Below are 16,140 nucleotides of genomic sequence, written 5' to 3'. Positions count from 1 at the left end.
GCACTTACATGTATCCTTTTGTACTAGTGTGCACTTGAGCATAGGCACTCACACATACACATACACACTCAAGTAGTACTACTCGCACATGCATTTTTGTGCACTTTTGTGCATTAGAACCTTGGACTTGCACTAAACCCACCCCTTGACACAATCCATTACACACCTACACACCATAATGCACTAGCTTCACCCTAGTGCACTAAGCCTAGTGTAGTATACTAGCACATGTGCACTTACACACAGCCTATACCCATGTGTACTAACCCTTGCTCCTAGTGCATTACTTTGCACTAAGCCATCACCTTGCACCCTATTGTCCACTATCCCTAGGGTACTACACTTGTTGCACTAGAATACCATCCTAGTGCACTTGCGCACTATCCCACTTAGTACACTTACTCTACATACGACCTTTCATAACCACTTGCACTATGCACAAACACTTTGTGCACTCATTGTTATGATAAATTCATTTAGACACCCCAATGCATAGATAGTGGCATAGTACGCTACCACACCTATGTGCACTTGCAAGAGTCCGTTTCATCCTAATACCAATCCACCGTCATGTTCTCAAGGAAGTTTTAGAGGGAAGGACAAAGGAGGAAGGTGATACCTTGCTTGTAGTGCACAAGCATGCACTAGTGTGCACTTGTATGTGTACATGCACTAATGTGCACACATGTGCACTGGCACTATCAATAACACTAACATTGGCATATGCACGTGCACTTGCATATCCTTGTGTGCACTTGTGGCCACACCCTCACCCACCCCCCATCACTTGGTACATTCTATGGCTATTGCTAGTGGATGGTCAAGCTCTTTGTCTCAAGTCCTTAAGTCTTTAGAAAAGGTGCTCTTCTGCCTTTTTTCTTGGTTATTTTTTTTAATGAAATTTGATTGTTTTTGGAACTTGCATGCTTTTTTATGATGTCCAATCTTCTTATAGTGATTGCATTTGGATAGTTGTTTCAATCTACATTCAGTGCTGATGTATTCTTTCCCTCTGCAATGGTAGCATTCTATGGAATCTTAATTTGTAAAGAACATAGTGTCATTGCTTGTAAATAATTCAACCTACCTTTTAAGTTCCTTCTCTTTCAAAAGCATTGAAGATATATAGCCTTTAAGTATTTCATGTGTAAAGAGTAAATACTGTGTGTTGCTGTTTGCGGACACCAAAATCCTAATGATTGTCTATAGCAATTGAGTGGTCCTTGAGCAAAGAAAATGTAGCAGAGAGATTAAGGACATGAAGAAGATGGAAAATAGCAACTCGTGTGCTGATGGCACTTGTTTGCCAAGCTTGAATCATCACGTGAGGGGTAGCAACACTTCTCCTAATGGCCTTCTATCTATTGGATTCATGAGCAGGAAAGAGCAAAAATGAGATGCTTGCAATTGCTGCCTTGGCTTGAATTGTGGTCTTTGCATCGAGGGGAAGAGATGGCAACAATAACTCATGAAAAAAACATGAAGAATAGGTGTTTCCTTCTCTAATGCAGACATGAGTAGCAGGCCCTCATTTATATGAGTAGTAATATGGTTAATACCCTTCAAGTAGTAGCCTAAGTTTTAAACCATAAAGCATGCTTACTTTCCACACTCTTGCTTTTCCTATTATTTTTGGTTTTTCCTCTCTATTTCCCCTCCTAACACGGTGAACCCATCACTGGAGTGATGACCCGCACTTTTCCACCAATATCTTTTCCTACTAAAACATGCATGCAACCATTCATTCAACTTCTCTATGTTTCTTTCCCACAACCACTCTGTAGATTCATTATAGTAGAATTGTATTAAATTGTGCATTTAATCATTCTTTCATTCCATGATAATCATATATGCATCTCGATGGACTTACACCTACCACCAATACAAACATCCAGATTTAAAGAATATAAATTTATCTTGCAAGCATTAAAACACAAGTCCTAGCTATTGCGCCCACAATTTTAGAGCTTGCTTTTGTGTGCCCCTCTTGGGTCGATATGTCATTTTCCTCAGTAGTAATGGAACCAATATGTTGCACTCAACAAGCTCAATAATGGGACTTTGGGACACTATCTTATTTATTGAAGAGGTTGAAGCCCAGATCCACTACAAATACTAAGATCCACTTGTAGTGAGCTTGCATGGCCTTCCTTCAAGCATGAAGGATGCTCTTGCAAAGCTCCATGATCCATGAGTACACCCCTTTCATTATCAACCTTATATGGGTTTAGCATGCAAGGAAGAAGTATGAGCATAGGCATGAGAGAGTGCTCAAGGGAAAGAGGAAGGCTTCACCCACAAGGTCCCTCACCTTTACACACACACTTTCTCTCAACTCTCACTCTCTCCCTCTCTCACAAGCAAAAAAAAAAGGCAAGAACTCAAATTTTGTACACACACGAATAGCCTATTCTATTCTTTAACATCCTTTAAATACAAGAAAATTAGGCTTAGGATTTCATCACCCCCCTTGGGCATCTTGCCCCTTTTGTGGTCCTTTCAACCAATCATGGTTCTCTTTACGTGCAATCTAACTTTAGACTTGATGAAAAAAAATCGACTAGATGTGGGATGCTAGCTGCTAAATACAATTTGCACACTAGGAAACCTGGCTCTCATAAAAATAATGGCAATAAGACTTTCATATTTTTATTTCTCTTCCAAAATTTGTGGGCCTTTTTCTTTATCTTCTTCTTGCAGTTAACAAGGGTACTTCGCTTACATGGTGATAGTGCATGGGGATTGCAATTAAGCATATGGAAATATTCCCCTCATTATTTGGCAAGCTAAATTGCATGTAGAGTGGAGCTTGACTAATGAATGAGAGAGAGAGAGAGAGAGAGAGAGAGAGAGAGAGAGAGAGAGAGAGAGAGAGAGAGAGAGAGAGAGAGAGAGAGAGAGAGAGAGAGAGAGAGAGAGAGAGAGAGTGTGTGTGTGTGTGTACACATGACCGTGCACAAACACATGTGCACATGGTTTTGATTGATATTCATGAATGAATATATGGCCATACAACTAACCAAGATATTGATTATTTGATCATGTTTAGTGGAAGAAAATGTGTTGCATGTGACATGTTGTTGCAATACAAAGAACCAGGCTGTAGAAAGAGAAGGTAGTGACTACAGTGGATATTTGGCATCCTTAGTTAGGATAAGGCTAAAGGAGGCATGGCAAAGACTTAAGTTCTCTATGGATAGCAAGAGGTCATTATGCCTAGTAGATGATGAGTATAATAAGAAGAAATCTCTCATTGTACCCTTACATTAGATCTTGAGAATTGCACAAGCCATTTTGAAGCTCCCTTACACAAATTTAATCATAATAGAGGTATTATGAAAATAAAACTTTTGTTGGAGGGTTTTGATATGGATGTTTTTGTCCATAAAATTTTACCACCCCCTTGGTGGAAGAATGTGTATATGCACATCCATTATGGACTAGTAGGTCACAAAAAGCAAAAGAAAGATACATCTTAGACTACATTGAAGAAAACGATCATCTCAAGCTACATGCATAAAGACAAAGAAAGCAATTTTAGACCACATTAATTATGTAGCATGAACCGTGAGAAGTCAAAGAAAATATTTCCACTATTTGTTTTTATTTTCACCTCTATCTCCTTGTTGTAATGCATTAGTGTAAATGGTATATTGACTACATTAGACCCTTAGACAAGTGCCCACATACTAGGAGATCAATAAAAAACATATAAGGTAGAATGTATACTCAACACAAACATTATATTGTCTAAGCCCACAAAAAATTATACTTACCTAATTTGAACAATTAAAATATTCGTGTAAAACTAGTGATTTGATTCTAGAAAGGGCCTTTTAAAGGGTCTATGTAGTCTTGAAAATAAATTGGCCATTGAATTTATACTTAACAATCATAAAAAATCTTACATGATAGCATGTGGGCTCAACAAAAATGACTTTATCGTCTGCAAAATTTACACATACATCAGGCCTCAATAGTTAAAATTTTCATACAAATATGGGTGGTTTAATCTTATAAAGTGTATACAAGGGGTCTATCTAGTTTTTCAAAATTAATTTTGGCCAAAGAATTAAGCTTTTGACTTCTCTATCTTTGTACAATGATAGTATGTCATAATAGAGAAATATTTCCAAATTCACTTCACCTTAATCTTTCAGTTTAGTATGATAAAGATTATATAACATCTAAATGTACTAGGTCACATTTTTATGGGTGACTCAATCAAAACTCTTAATAGGATCCCAAAATTTATGTTGTTTATACCAAACTATTGAGTTTCCAAGCACACATAGGAAATACCTACATGGGTAGGATAATGCATCATGATGTATATAAATGACCATTTCACTTTGTTTATTGATGTTCTTAAAAGCATCCAACATACTTAACCACTCACAATGGTAATGCACTCATGATGTATATAATTGACCATGTCACTTTGTTTCTTGATATTCTTAAAAGCATCCAACATGACCTCTCCCATAACATACTCATATAAAGCTAATCAACCTAGAAACTATTTTCCTTAGTTCGTTGGGTAAGCATCCTTATTATAAGCATGACATCTAAGAAATTTAAACATCCTTTCATTATTTTTGAGTAATTAAACCATCAAACTTATTGTGATGAATTTAAATGTAATAGTCACATTGGAAGATATGCAAAAAAACAAGCAAACTCAATTCCCTAAAAGAGCCATGGTTTTATCCATTCTCGAAGTGGGCTAACACTAGTTCTTTTTACCTTAGCACTTCATGTAACTAGACCCATATGCAAGATTCTAATTTTGGTCAAGAAGTACATAATCACATTCAAATTGTTGGTGTAGTACAAAATTTAAGAACTAGAATGCCCTAACCCTTCAATGAGGGTATGGGAACAATGCCCTAACAGATAATGAGGATGAAAAGATGCTTGTTACTATGCTCCTTGCTTGCACAACAGAAGCTAGTTAAAACAGATCACATGTAGGAATATAATAGGATGGAATGAGGAAAATGTGTCATATGGTGGTTTAATATAAGAAGTGCTACATTGACATGAGAAATATGAGAAAAGGTGGTTCTAGGAAAAATCTTTATTGTTTGGGCAAAGGATGTGGTAGGTGTTGTCCAGCTGATCAAATCAAAAGACATGAAGGTGGTAGGGCAGGAAGTGGGGCGACAATGCTTTTTCCAGAATCATATCTCATTTGAAAGCCCCATTCTGCAATGCATGTGGACAACATTCCTCAAAAAGAGGCCTAGGCCTATTTCAAAGCCAAAAGAAAGAAAAGGAATTGGATGAGGAGAATAAAAAGAGGAAGAAAGGCCTTCATTCCACCATAACGTTTCTTGTCCATTGATGTGCCAACATGATATTTGTTCTCCAGAAAATGATAATAAGACACTCTCCTCCTCCTATTACAAAAACCCTACCTAGGTATGCACCTTGTAATAAAACATGTTGAATATAATATATGCTTGAACTTGAGCACCTTCTTCTCCTTGCATTTGAAAAAGTTGAGAGGAGATCTTCACTTTAGAATAGTCACATAATATCTAATGTTTGGAACTATCTCTTGGAGGTCTCGAGTTGTAGACTTAACCTCATGATATTAGATATTTGTAGGTCTCCAAGCTATACACTTAAAGTTGTCTTTTATGAATTTTTTCTTTAAAAAATAAGTGAATTATTATAGCATGAGTAGTACTGAGTGAGTAACGTTCGCAAACTCACATGTCACCCTTTGAAAACCCTCTTTGCTTTAATATGTGCTTTGGAAATTTGTATAAACATTTGTATAAAGTAGTGAGTCAAAACAAATATTTAACATGTTTATATATATAGGTACACATCTATGCTAATTAAACAATATATATGGTAGACTCACAAATTGTAGAGTGTAGACACACATCTATGCTAGTTAAACTACATATCAAGTACACACACATGTTTCCTTTGTCACATATCAAAGTAGGATAGTACTCACCTGCACTAACAACATAAATTCTCTAGTAGCTACGTGTATGCTTGAACTTTTAGGCATAACCTGAGTTCACTAATCATGAACGAATAGTTTTCTCATCTAACAAAGTCAATAATTCTTCTCACTAACCAATACCAAAACTTCCAAGTTGTTTGATCCCAGTGAAAGAGAATGTAGCCGAGTCTTGTCTCAAGAAAAGGAACCACAATAAGCTCATTAGGTTCCAAAATGGAGTTTCCCATGATGTTGGACACATTATGAGTACTAAAAACACCCTTTACATAATTGTTTAATGGAAGCAAACAAGGTTCAAAAACTTAAGTACCAAACTCCAAATTTCAATTAAAAAGAGGGAATAATTCCCATATGAACTAAAAAATAGGAGTCGTTATGATTCAAGGCATGAATTGCGACAAGCAATGTCAATTTAGCATGACTAGGGAAATGTGCCATGCATAGTAAGAATCATTGAAAATATTTCAATATGGAATAAAAAGAGTTTAGTGGGAACACCTGTAGAGTCTAGACTACTTTCATACACTCTCAAGCACATGGGCATACATGTGTACGTGCACATTTGCACACACGTGTAGGAGTGCATGTGCATGCACATACATGCACACTTTCTCACATGTGTGTGTATGGGGAGTAAGATACAAGACAAGGATGGGGAGTGTTTTAATAGCTATGTGAGAGGGGATAGGATCCAACTTTGTTGGGGTGGTAAGAGGCGAGTGGGTTAGATCCTCCAATAGGCTACATTTCACATTCACAATTATGAGATATACGCTCTTGATTACACAACACATGTATTTGAACATATAATGACATCAATTTCACTTAAGCCAATGACATTGCTTATTCCATAGGAGCAATATTTTCCTATGTTGTCATTACATATAAATAACAAGTATTTGAATGGATATGCACGCATACATGCATGGATGCACATGCACTCTTGTGCATGCACTTATGGGTGTGTGTGCATGTTCAAATGCACACATGCACATTTGCATGCATGTGCATGTGCACACACATGCATATGTGTGCAAACATGTGTAGACACAACCACACACACACACACACACACACACTCTCTCTCTCTCTCTCTCTCTCTCTCTCTCTCTCTCTCTCTCTCATGCATCCCCTCACTCTCACATACACCTCCAATCACCCACCCTCAACGCACATTTGTAAATCAACAACATCATTTGCACATCTAAATTATGCACATGCTTCCCTTCTTTCTTTTACTTCCACTATATTGCCTACATATCAATCTTAGAAAAAATAGTTGGTATTTTGAGTGTAGTTATCCTTTTCAAATATTGCAAGAAAGTTCAAGCTTGGAAACCCAACAAATGATGAGGTTTTGAAAATGGGAAATCAATTGTAGTTCTCTTTTCCCTTTTCCAGTGGTACTGGTTGCATAAGAAGCTTTTTTCTAATGAGTACTCCCATAGAGCTGGAAAAAGCAAAAGGAATTGACCAATTTGATGCCTCTACCAAAGGTCCCACAATGGTAAATGCTTAAGTATTGAAAAGATAAAAGAGAAAGGTATGCAAACGTTAGCACCTGCATTTCAAGCAAGACCCATTTTTATTATTTGTGAACTTTGAGCAAAGGACATTTAGGCCACCCACCTACCTACATGCCTAGGGAGTTTGCAAGACCTTAGTGTGAGAAGAACCTTAGTTTCTTGGTGAGGAAGACTGCAATCATGGAAAGGTGGGGAAACTTTTGTGCCTAGAAGAGAGCATACCATGTCTTGGGAATGTAAAGAACCTTTTGCATTTTTTATCACCACCTACTCTATAAAGAATTCACCCCAATGAAGTGAATTTCTCTCCTAGAGCAATTAGGGCATTGGGCCCTTGCAAAGCTTGTAATAGTGTTGAACATATGCCATAACCCAAAATCAAAGGGCAATCATAGTATATTGAATGATTTCTACTAGATAGTTAAAGTGGAATTTTGCAAAAGTTAGTACATCTTAAATCTAGATGTGTGGTTGAGGCTATAGGAAAGCTTGACTAATGGCACCACCTAGGTTCTTCTTGATATGCAATCATAATTATTAAAATGCCATACATACCAAAAACTAGCATGCTTGGGCTCACTTGGCTTAGGTGCTTAGTATAACCTGCTTTGAAGTTTGGTGTACAAGTTCTAGGAACCTCTTTTGCTTTCCTTGTGAGATACGACATGCATATGTTTGTGCCTATGAGAGGGTGCATCCCTCCAACTATTCCCAGCACTTTTCCTTATTTATAGATACCGTAACTTGCAAGCTTGATGAACATTGGTGCTTGATCGAATTAGAATACTCCTCCTTGGTGACCCTATCAACAAGGAGGAGAAATTGAGTGTTTGAGGGGCAAGACCCTCGACTTACACCATTTGAATGTAGATGTCTAACCAAGTGAACCACCAGGCAAGGCTTAAACCCAAAACCTTGCATTTATGACGTTAAGCTTGATTAATTAAAATGCTAGCTTTGGGACCTAAGAACTTCAGTCTCATTTTTGAATGACATCATGCACAACTTTGTCCAAGGAAGAGCTCGGAAATGGTGTGTGTAAACCTAAGTAGGGCCTTAAGTAGAAAGAAAAATGGGGGGCATCCTTCTTTTCTTTAAAGAGGTGAAAGCAAGGGAATTATATTATGTATAATATGTGTGCAAGGATGATGAATTCAGCATAGCAAGGTTAGTAAACTTTTAAAGATTCTTCAAGGGGGCACACTTGTTGCACATGAAGATTTAGAAAACACAATGCTTGCTTTAGAAGGTTTAAAGATCTAGAGAGAGATGGATTCAGCATTATATTTTACTTTAGTAGTAGTAGTAAGATCTAAGAGTCTGCAATGCCACATTTATTACTTTTGGCAAACCAATGTGTCCTCAAATAGATTATGTAGGTCCTCTTAATTATTTTAGGCATAACCTTATAATATATAAAAAGGGATGAAAGTATGGGAAAAAGCATTAAGAAGAGCCTTAGAGTCATGAGTCACGACCCCAAGTTTCCTGGAAGCTCACGTTGACCCTATCCTGCCTCTCCGCCTTCCTTTCTGTAAAAAAAAAAAGAAAGGGAAAAATGGAAAATTTTAAAAAAAGGGGTTTCTATATTCTTTTTTAGCGTTCTTTATCTTCTTTATTTATACAAAATAAAAAAGCCAAGACCCCCCCAAGAGAATATTTCTGCAGCTTGATTCGAGGAGGCCTTTGGTTTTGTGTGTGCTTCCTTGGGCCTTTGCCTTCCTTGTCTCATGAATTTCTTATTTTAGTCCTTTTAATTATACTTCTGGAAAAGCCCTTTTTAAATATTGGGCTTGCATTGCAAGTATCAATATGAAGAAAACTTGGTAAACTCCACCATCTGTCTGTATAATCTTATCTGTTATGTTATGCTTTGTGGCCTTGTTACATAGCATGTAACACTTGGTTTTTTGGCATATATATGCCCACAGACAGACACATACATATATGTATATATATATATATATATATTCTTGTGTGTCTGTGACTGCACACTCTATGTATTGTTGCCCATTAGGAGGCACAGAAAATATAAATTCTATAGAACTGAGAAAAGGGCTGTGAAATTTGTAATCTATCACCAAGCATTTTGAGCCAAGAGTCTTAACAGAAATACACTTATGATCCCAGATTTAAGCAGAGAATTTTAAAGAAGTGGGGTTGCAATAATCTTCACTTTCCTTGAAATCCCAGATTACCCATGAAATGGGAGGTGCACCCAGTAACTTCTCTCAAGACTGTTGGGTTGCCCTTCCAAAAGTCTTACTGGAATTTTATGACCTTAAGGTCAATGAATGCAGGCTTCCATGAGAGAGCTGCTTGAGTTTTCCACAGCCACCTTGACTGTGCCCCATTTGCAGAGGCAAGTTGACTGGCAACTGCACCATCACCCACCTGCATGACTTCTTGGCTTTCAAGCAAGCACTTTAACCTGTTGACATTTGGGGTTGTTGCATAACTTGAAGTAACTGTAAAATGCTGCCATTTTCAAGTCTCATTAAAATCTGGTTGGCTTTTAACTGAGCAGCCATGTTGCAGATTTGACCTTTCCAGATAGGCTTGAAGGGAAAGATATGTATATGACATTTTGATGCAACTTACATGCTGCCCTGATTGTCCTGTTATCTGATTGGTTGGAAGGGGGTCAGGGCAAGCAAGCTAGGGCCCCATGTTTCATGAAAGTCAGCCCCACTTATAGGAAGAGGTAGCTTGCAGGCTTTCATGGAGGTGAGACCCACCAAGGGGAGGGGAGGGGGGGGGGGGCAACCCTTGCCTCTTTTTTCCTCTTTTTCTAGTTCCTTCTTAAGGCCAGGGTCTTTTCTTCTGTTTCTAGAGACATGTACATGCACATGCATGCTTGGTACAAAAAGTTGAACTGTATCTTTTACAGTGTGCACACCAATCCACCATTCTCTGCAATCCTTCCTACCCCTCCCTACAAGTATCCTGTCAGGCCTGTCCGACGCTGCAGAGCGTGCACTGGCGGCCTCGGAATACTCCACTGCTAGCCACCCTCCCCTCCAACATTCCTAGGAAATGCAAACAAAGTCCCATCCAGCACTCCTGGGAGCATTTGGCATTGCCAAAGGCCCAACCATGGGCACAAAGCATCTCCTTGTGAAACCTCACATATGACCATATACATGCCTGTGCCGCACACAGCCATGTGCCCTACACAAGCATGCACACCCCCTCCAGGCTCCTATGCTTGTGCTCATCCAATAAAAGCTTTTTGTACTTTTGCCATAACATCTTCCACACATACAGACACTTTTATCTACCAGAGACACTCTCTGATTGCTTACATCAACCTTTTGCATTGTGCCACTGCAGTCTGCCATACCTTGTTTTCTCCAGAAAAAGAGCTCCCTTACAAAAGCGTGATGAGATTTGCTGCACAAATCAGAGCTTCCAATTTGATTGCCTTGTTTTGCTAGCTCATTAAAGGTCCCTTCTTCTCGCACATTAAGGTGGCCACCACTGGCACTTGCATCTTTCTCCTTTCCTCTTTCTTCTTCTTTTCTGTGCATCAAATGAGAGAGTGACTGCTCTCTCTCTCTCTCTCTCTCTCTCTCTCTCTCTCTCTCTCTCTCTCTCTCTCTCTCTCTCTCTCTCTCTCTCCAAGTCTCCATACTAGGCATAGACTGAGATTCTCCTTCTTCTCTTTTTCTTCTTAATCAAAATCTTTCCTTGGAATCTGCCTCAATAAAATCCCAATTCTGAGGCTCTACAAGAACAGAGGAAGAGAACCCTCTCCTAAGGAGTCTCTCTACATGAACACAGGAAGAGAACCCTGTGTATGTGTGTGTGTGTGTTTGTGTGAGCGCGAGCGCTTTTTCTTCCTTATGGCCCTGTGCCTTGAGATACCCATTGGATTCAAGATGGCTAAGCAAGTGAATCATAGTGGCCCATAATAATTGGGAGTTAGCTATTTTCTCATAAGGGGATCACTCTCTCTCTCTCTCTCTCTCTCTCTCTCTCTCTCTCTCTCTCTCTCTGTGTGTGTGTGTGTGTATGCGCAGGCCAAATAAGACTTCTATTGCAAGTAAGCTGTGAGGCATGGATTCATGGAGTGTTCTAGGAGCTCGATCTCCATCAGAAAACCTGAAGATACTTTATAAAGAAGATAGCAGAAGTCAATTTGGGCTTGCTCCCTTTGGATTGTCTAATCGAGGTACGTCCATCGTTTTTGCTGAATTGGACTAAATTTCCTGATAACATCTTGAAAACCTACTGTCAGGCTTACTACTCTTTCGGGTAAAATTTCCTGCCGTTATAATATAATTTGAATTTTACCAGACATACTTTGTACAATGAAAAAACTAATTGTTCATTTCTCCACCAATTTTGGGGAGGAAGGTTTTACCTGAAAGGCCCCTGTTGGTTTTACAACAGTTTTCTGGGATTTCCATGTACAAATTTGGATTTGGTATAGTTGGATGTCCTGACAGCAAAGCTTTGAGCAAGTGTTCATCTTGTCTGCAGTTTTAATTAGGGCTCTGTCCATTTTCAAGCTTGCACTCTATTAATCTTGCCTCAGGTTTGTAGGGACTTGCTGTTAAACTTCTTAATGGAGTCCTGTCTTTACACTTTACCTTTCCAATCAATTTGCTTGTGCTTACTTCCCAATCAATTTGCTTGTGCAATGTCTAATGTTTTCTTTCATTGGTTACTTTACCAATTGAAGTGAATAAGTCTTATCTATATTCCTCACTACTACTGCTATTATCTAAAGATTAACCCTTTATTACATCTACCTAGTATCAACCCTATTAACCCTTTACAACTTGTATTGTCAACTCATGCTTGTGTATTCTGTTGTGTGTTTCCCAGGGTTTTTTAAGACAAGCCCGCAGCCCAACCTTCTGGATGAAGGAGATGATGGTGAAGAGGAAGAGCAGCTTCTGAGCCATCCCCCCAATGGCAAGAAGAGAAGGTTGACAGTGGAGCAGGTCAAGGTCTTAGAGGAAAGCTTTGAGAAGGAGAACAAGCTGGAGCCAGAGAGGAAGACCATCGGGCCAGGTGGAAAACCAAGCAGCTGGAGCAGGCCTTTGAGCACCTCAAGGCCAAGCTGGAGACTGCATTGTCAGAGAATAAGGACCTCTTGAAGGACAAGGAAATCATGGCTGAAGAGAACAAGCGACTGCGAAAGCAAGTCAGTATGCTCTCTCTCTCTCTCTCTCTCTCTCTCTCTCTCTCTCTCTCTCTCCAGTGGAATCGGAAATTGATTCCTAGTATATGGGTAGCCTTAATAAGCTAAAGCACGATGAATTTTGCAGGGGCATAGAGTAGAGGCCCAAAACTAACATAACTGAGGAATCTTGCACCTCTATCATGTTGTCCAACAATATGTCAAATCATCAGATAGGTGCTTTCCTTATTCGTGTTTGACATCGTTAGCTAGCCCTTGTCTCACTTCATTCTTTCAAGACTTCCTATTTGGTCTTAGTACGACAATTCAAGATGTTGGTTAAGCAGAAGATCTGTAAGCTGAAAATGCTTTAATAAAGGTCTTTCCAATGTTTGCATAACTGTATACAGTTCTCAAAGGTACAGTCCTTGGCAGGTTGATCTTTTGATGGCATTATGGGAAAGCTCAGAAAGGGGAGGCAGCTCCTGTGAAGAAGGCTTGGATAGAGGGGATAAAGAAGAATTGAACACACTGCCAGACTTTAAAGCTGTAGATGAAGGTGTTGTTAAGAAAGAAGCAAAAGAGGAAGATGAAGATCAACAGGAAGAAGCACAAGGGCACCATCAGCAAGCCGAAGATGGCTGCTTCTCAAGCAATGGGAAATCAGAGCTTATTGATTCACCAACAATGAAGTATGGTGATCAAAGTGAGATGCAAGACTCAGGCAGGAGCTACCCACCAACAAATGCAGCAATTGAAGATGCCCAAGAAAAGGTGGATCAAGGGTTTGATGAGCTTTCATACGAGGATAATGCTGTCAACCTGGCTGTGTGCCCCCTCATCAAACTTGAGGATGCAAGCCTTCTCTACACTGAGGAGGCCCCTTCAGCCTGGTTGAACCACCAGCCTTTCATTTTCCAACATCTTGCAATTAGCGGTGGTACTTACTTGGAGGATGCCTACACTCACATTTCTGATCAATATGCAGGTTTCTCATGGTATGACTGACCCTGCTGGCATAGGCATATTTATGTTTAGCCATATTGCATATTGAAACTTAATGCTCCTCATCATAACAAGTCACTAACAACCATAAACCTCACAAAGGCATTGAGGTGAAGCACTAGCAATTCTATATGTTCAATGAAGGCATCACATTGAGATACTATTAGGCATTGCAATGACTGCCATAGCTTGAACCTGGTGAACCTTTTAGACTCTAGAAAACCTTCTTACTCACCACCAAGTTTTCTAAATGATGAGAACCTGGCTCATGTAACTACATTTTACAAGGATGTCCCTCATAGTCAACATGTTTGTAGGACATCCATTTGAGAATTGCAAGGATGGACAACCCCAAAACTTGTTCACTTGCCATGCTTAGACATCAATTTGAGAATTGCAGGGATGGACACCCCCAAAGCTTGTCCACTAGCCATGCTCAGACATCAATTTGAGAATTGCAAGGATGGACACCCCCAAAGCTTGTCCACTTGCCATGCTTAGACATGATTGTAATGGTTGCTAAGATGAATATCGTATATAGAGTTTGTTCATCAAAACTTTGTGTGACCAACTCTTAAATGTTTGATATTATGTGAACTTTCTAGTAGCTAGATCATAAGTATGAAGGTAAAACATAAGGAATCCCTATGATTTCTTCATTATAAAGAGCTATGGCGGAGCTTTTCTGTCATTCAAAGGCCAAGACTAAAGTGGGTGAAATATTCCTAAGAAACCTTAAATTTTAGGTGGAATTTAAGGCCAAGACTAAAGTGGGTGAAATATTCCTAAGAAACCTTAAATTTTAGGTGGAATTTTTGTCATGATGTCTAATTTTTTGTATAAAGGGGCTATTTTGTGATTTTTTAAGCCTAAGAAATTAGCATATAATCCAAAACACCTTTTAAAAAAAGGTAAATAGGCTAAAATTCGCCTAACGTTTTCCTTGATAAGTAAACATATAACATGATTTACTTTAATTAGACAGACACACTAAGGGGTGAAGATTGAAGTCTAAGAAAATTAGTGTTACAAGGTAAAATAAGTTGCAGGACATGTTGTAAGGTCTCTAGCAAGATCTAGTGTTAGGCCTCTAAGCTGAGCTAGTTGCTAAAATTGGAAAGTTTACCAACCAAAGCATAGTGCACAGAGAGAGAGAGTGTGTGTGTGGACTCTTGGTAGCTCTCCAAGAGCGGGATACTTGGCATGTGCTCTTTCTCTACCATCCAATGGTACCGTTGGTTACTCTCTGTAAGAAGGAAATCATTGAGAGAGAGAGAGAGAGAGAGAGAGAGAGAGAGAGAGAGAGAGAGAGATCCTCATATGCAATCCAAATCTTGGTCAAATGTGTTTATTTTTGGGCCCACAATTTGATGTTTTGCCTCCTCACATGTGTCTTGAGTAGCATCCATGCAACTAAGCTCCAAGAAAACTTTGCTTCCAAATAAGAACTGGGAGCCCATTCAAAATCAGAACCGTTTGTCTCTAATAACTTTGTGAAGCCTCCATATAGATTGGTAAGTTTAATAAGCAAACAAGGCCACTTATGACAATGGGTATGCTTTAGGAATATCCTAGTATCATTAACAAAATTAGCACAGCTATACCACATATGCATGATTACCACATCTATACCACACATGCATGAAAAGTAATACAACTTGTTCATTAGCATTTATGGTAGTGCCATGCTAGACTTTCTTGAAATCCAACAAGTGAGCTTTGGGTTCATAAAAAGAATGTAAAGTGAATGAGATTAACTTAAATGTCTTTTTAAGGTCTAGTTAGTCCTTTATGTGACACTACCCTTAGTATACCTACAACAAATAAGAGAGCTTATTTACATCGGACTGCAAACTATCAATCAACCACCAATTTATTGGGTTGTTAGTTTTGAATAAACATTTATGTTCACATGAGTTGGGTTCCATACATGGCCAAAGCTACTTCATCTTGCCTTGAGTCATACCAATTGCACATTGTTGGTAGAAGTTCATGGCATGATTCATATAACAAGCTCTACTAATTGCATGGTGACAGTGCATGAAATAAGATAAATGTACAATTGTATGTAGTGGTTAGGCAAGGAAGTTGTTAAACATTGCTCAACATTTAAATGACACGCTCCACAAAAGTGTAAGCTAGGGTGTTTCACATTTTTGCTTTCTTTGTCATTGTCCTCAACATATTTTTGATGACGACACTAATGATAGTATCATATTTGAAGAGTAACACTATTTCCTTTGTCAAATTTCAATGTAGAGTTTAATTTAGTCATTAGGGTGAAAAATACTTCAAAAAAGGGCCATGTAAAAAAGTGATTAAGTGACTAATTAGTTGAGGTTTAAGAAGAATTCACCCTCCAAATTTGGCCATTCAAATGTGATTAATGAGAGAATATATGATTCATTAAAGAGATTGACCATTAAATGCCTGCATTCCTTAATTATGCCAAGATCACCTTTTTTGTCATTTTTTTGATATTCTTTTGGAAC

The 16,140-nt window shown here is 38.7% G+C and overlaps 2 protein-coding genes across 2 annotated transcripts; both read left to right on the top strand.

Annotated features, from left to right (window-relative positions):
• Window positions 1-10,393: 10,393 nt before the first annotated feature.
• LOC148030029 (homeobox-leucine zipper protein HOX16-like) lies at window positions 10,394-12,530 on the top strand (the record flags this gene model as incomplete). The annotated part of the gene is made up of 2 exons (XM_087687350.1): window positions 10,394-11,686; window positions 12,346-12,530. Coding segments are annotated over exons 1-2 (300 nt in total), but the record flags the coding sequence as incomplete, so codon positions are not given.
• A 2-nt stretch (window positions 12,531-12,532) lies between these two features.
• LOC148030028 (uncharacterized) lies at window positions 12,533-14,077 on the top strand. The gene is made up of 2 exons (XM_087686296.1): window positions 12,533-12,667; window positions 13,079-14,077. The coding sequence occupies exons 1-2, from the start codon at window positions 12,635-12,637 to the stop codon at window positions 13,649-13,651; spliced, it is 606 nt and encodes a 201-aa protein (XP_087542422.1). The 5' UTR covers window positions 12,533-12,634; the 3' UTR covers window positions 13,652-14,077.
• The last annotated feature ends 2,063 nt before the right edge of the window (window positions 14,078-16,140 follow it).

The sequence above is a fragment of the Lygodium microphyllum genome, chromosome 10 (genome assembly GCF_053477565.2).
Source record: "Lygodium microphyllum isolate KBCC chromosome 10, Lygodium_microphyllum_v1.1.10, whole genome shotgun sequence".
NCBI classification, from domain to species: domain Eukaryota; kingdom Viridiplantae; phylum Streptophyta; class Polypodiopsida; order Schizaeales; family Lygodiaceae; genus Lygodium; species Lygodium microphyllum.
This window is presented reverse-complemented; position numbering and strand designations above follow the sequence as displayed.

What these genes read in the sequence shown, in the direction of transcription:
- LOC148030028 (XM_087686296.1), top strand. Translation starts at nt 12,635, where the DNA reads ATGGCTGAAGAGAACAAGCGACTGCGAAAGCAA. An exon ending in ACAAGCGACTGCGAAAGCAA is followed by an intron (nt 12,668 to 13,078) that starts GTCAGTATGCTC and finishes AGTCCTTGGCAG; the next exon opens with GTTGATCTTTTGATGGCATT.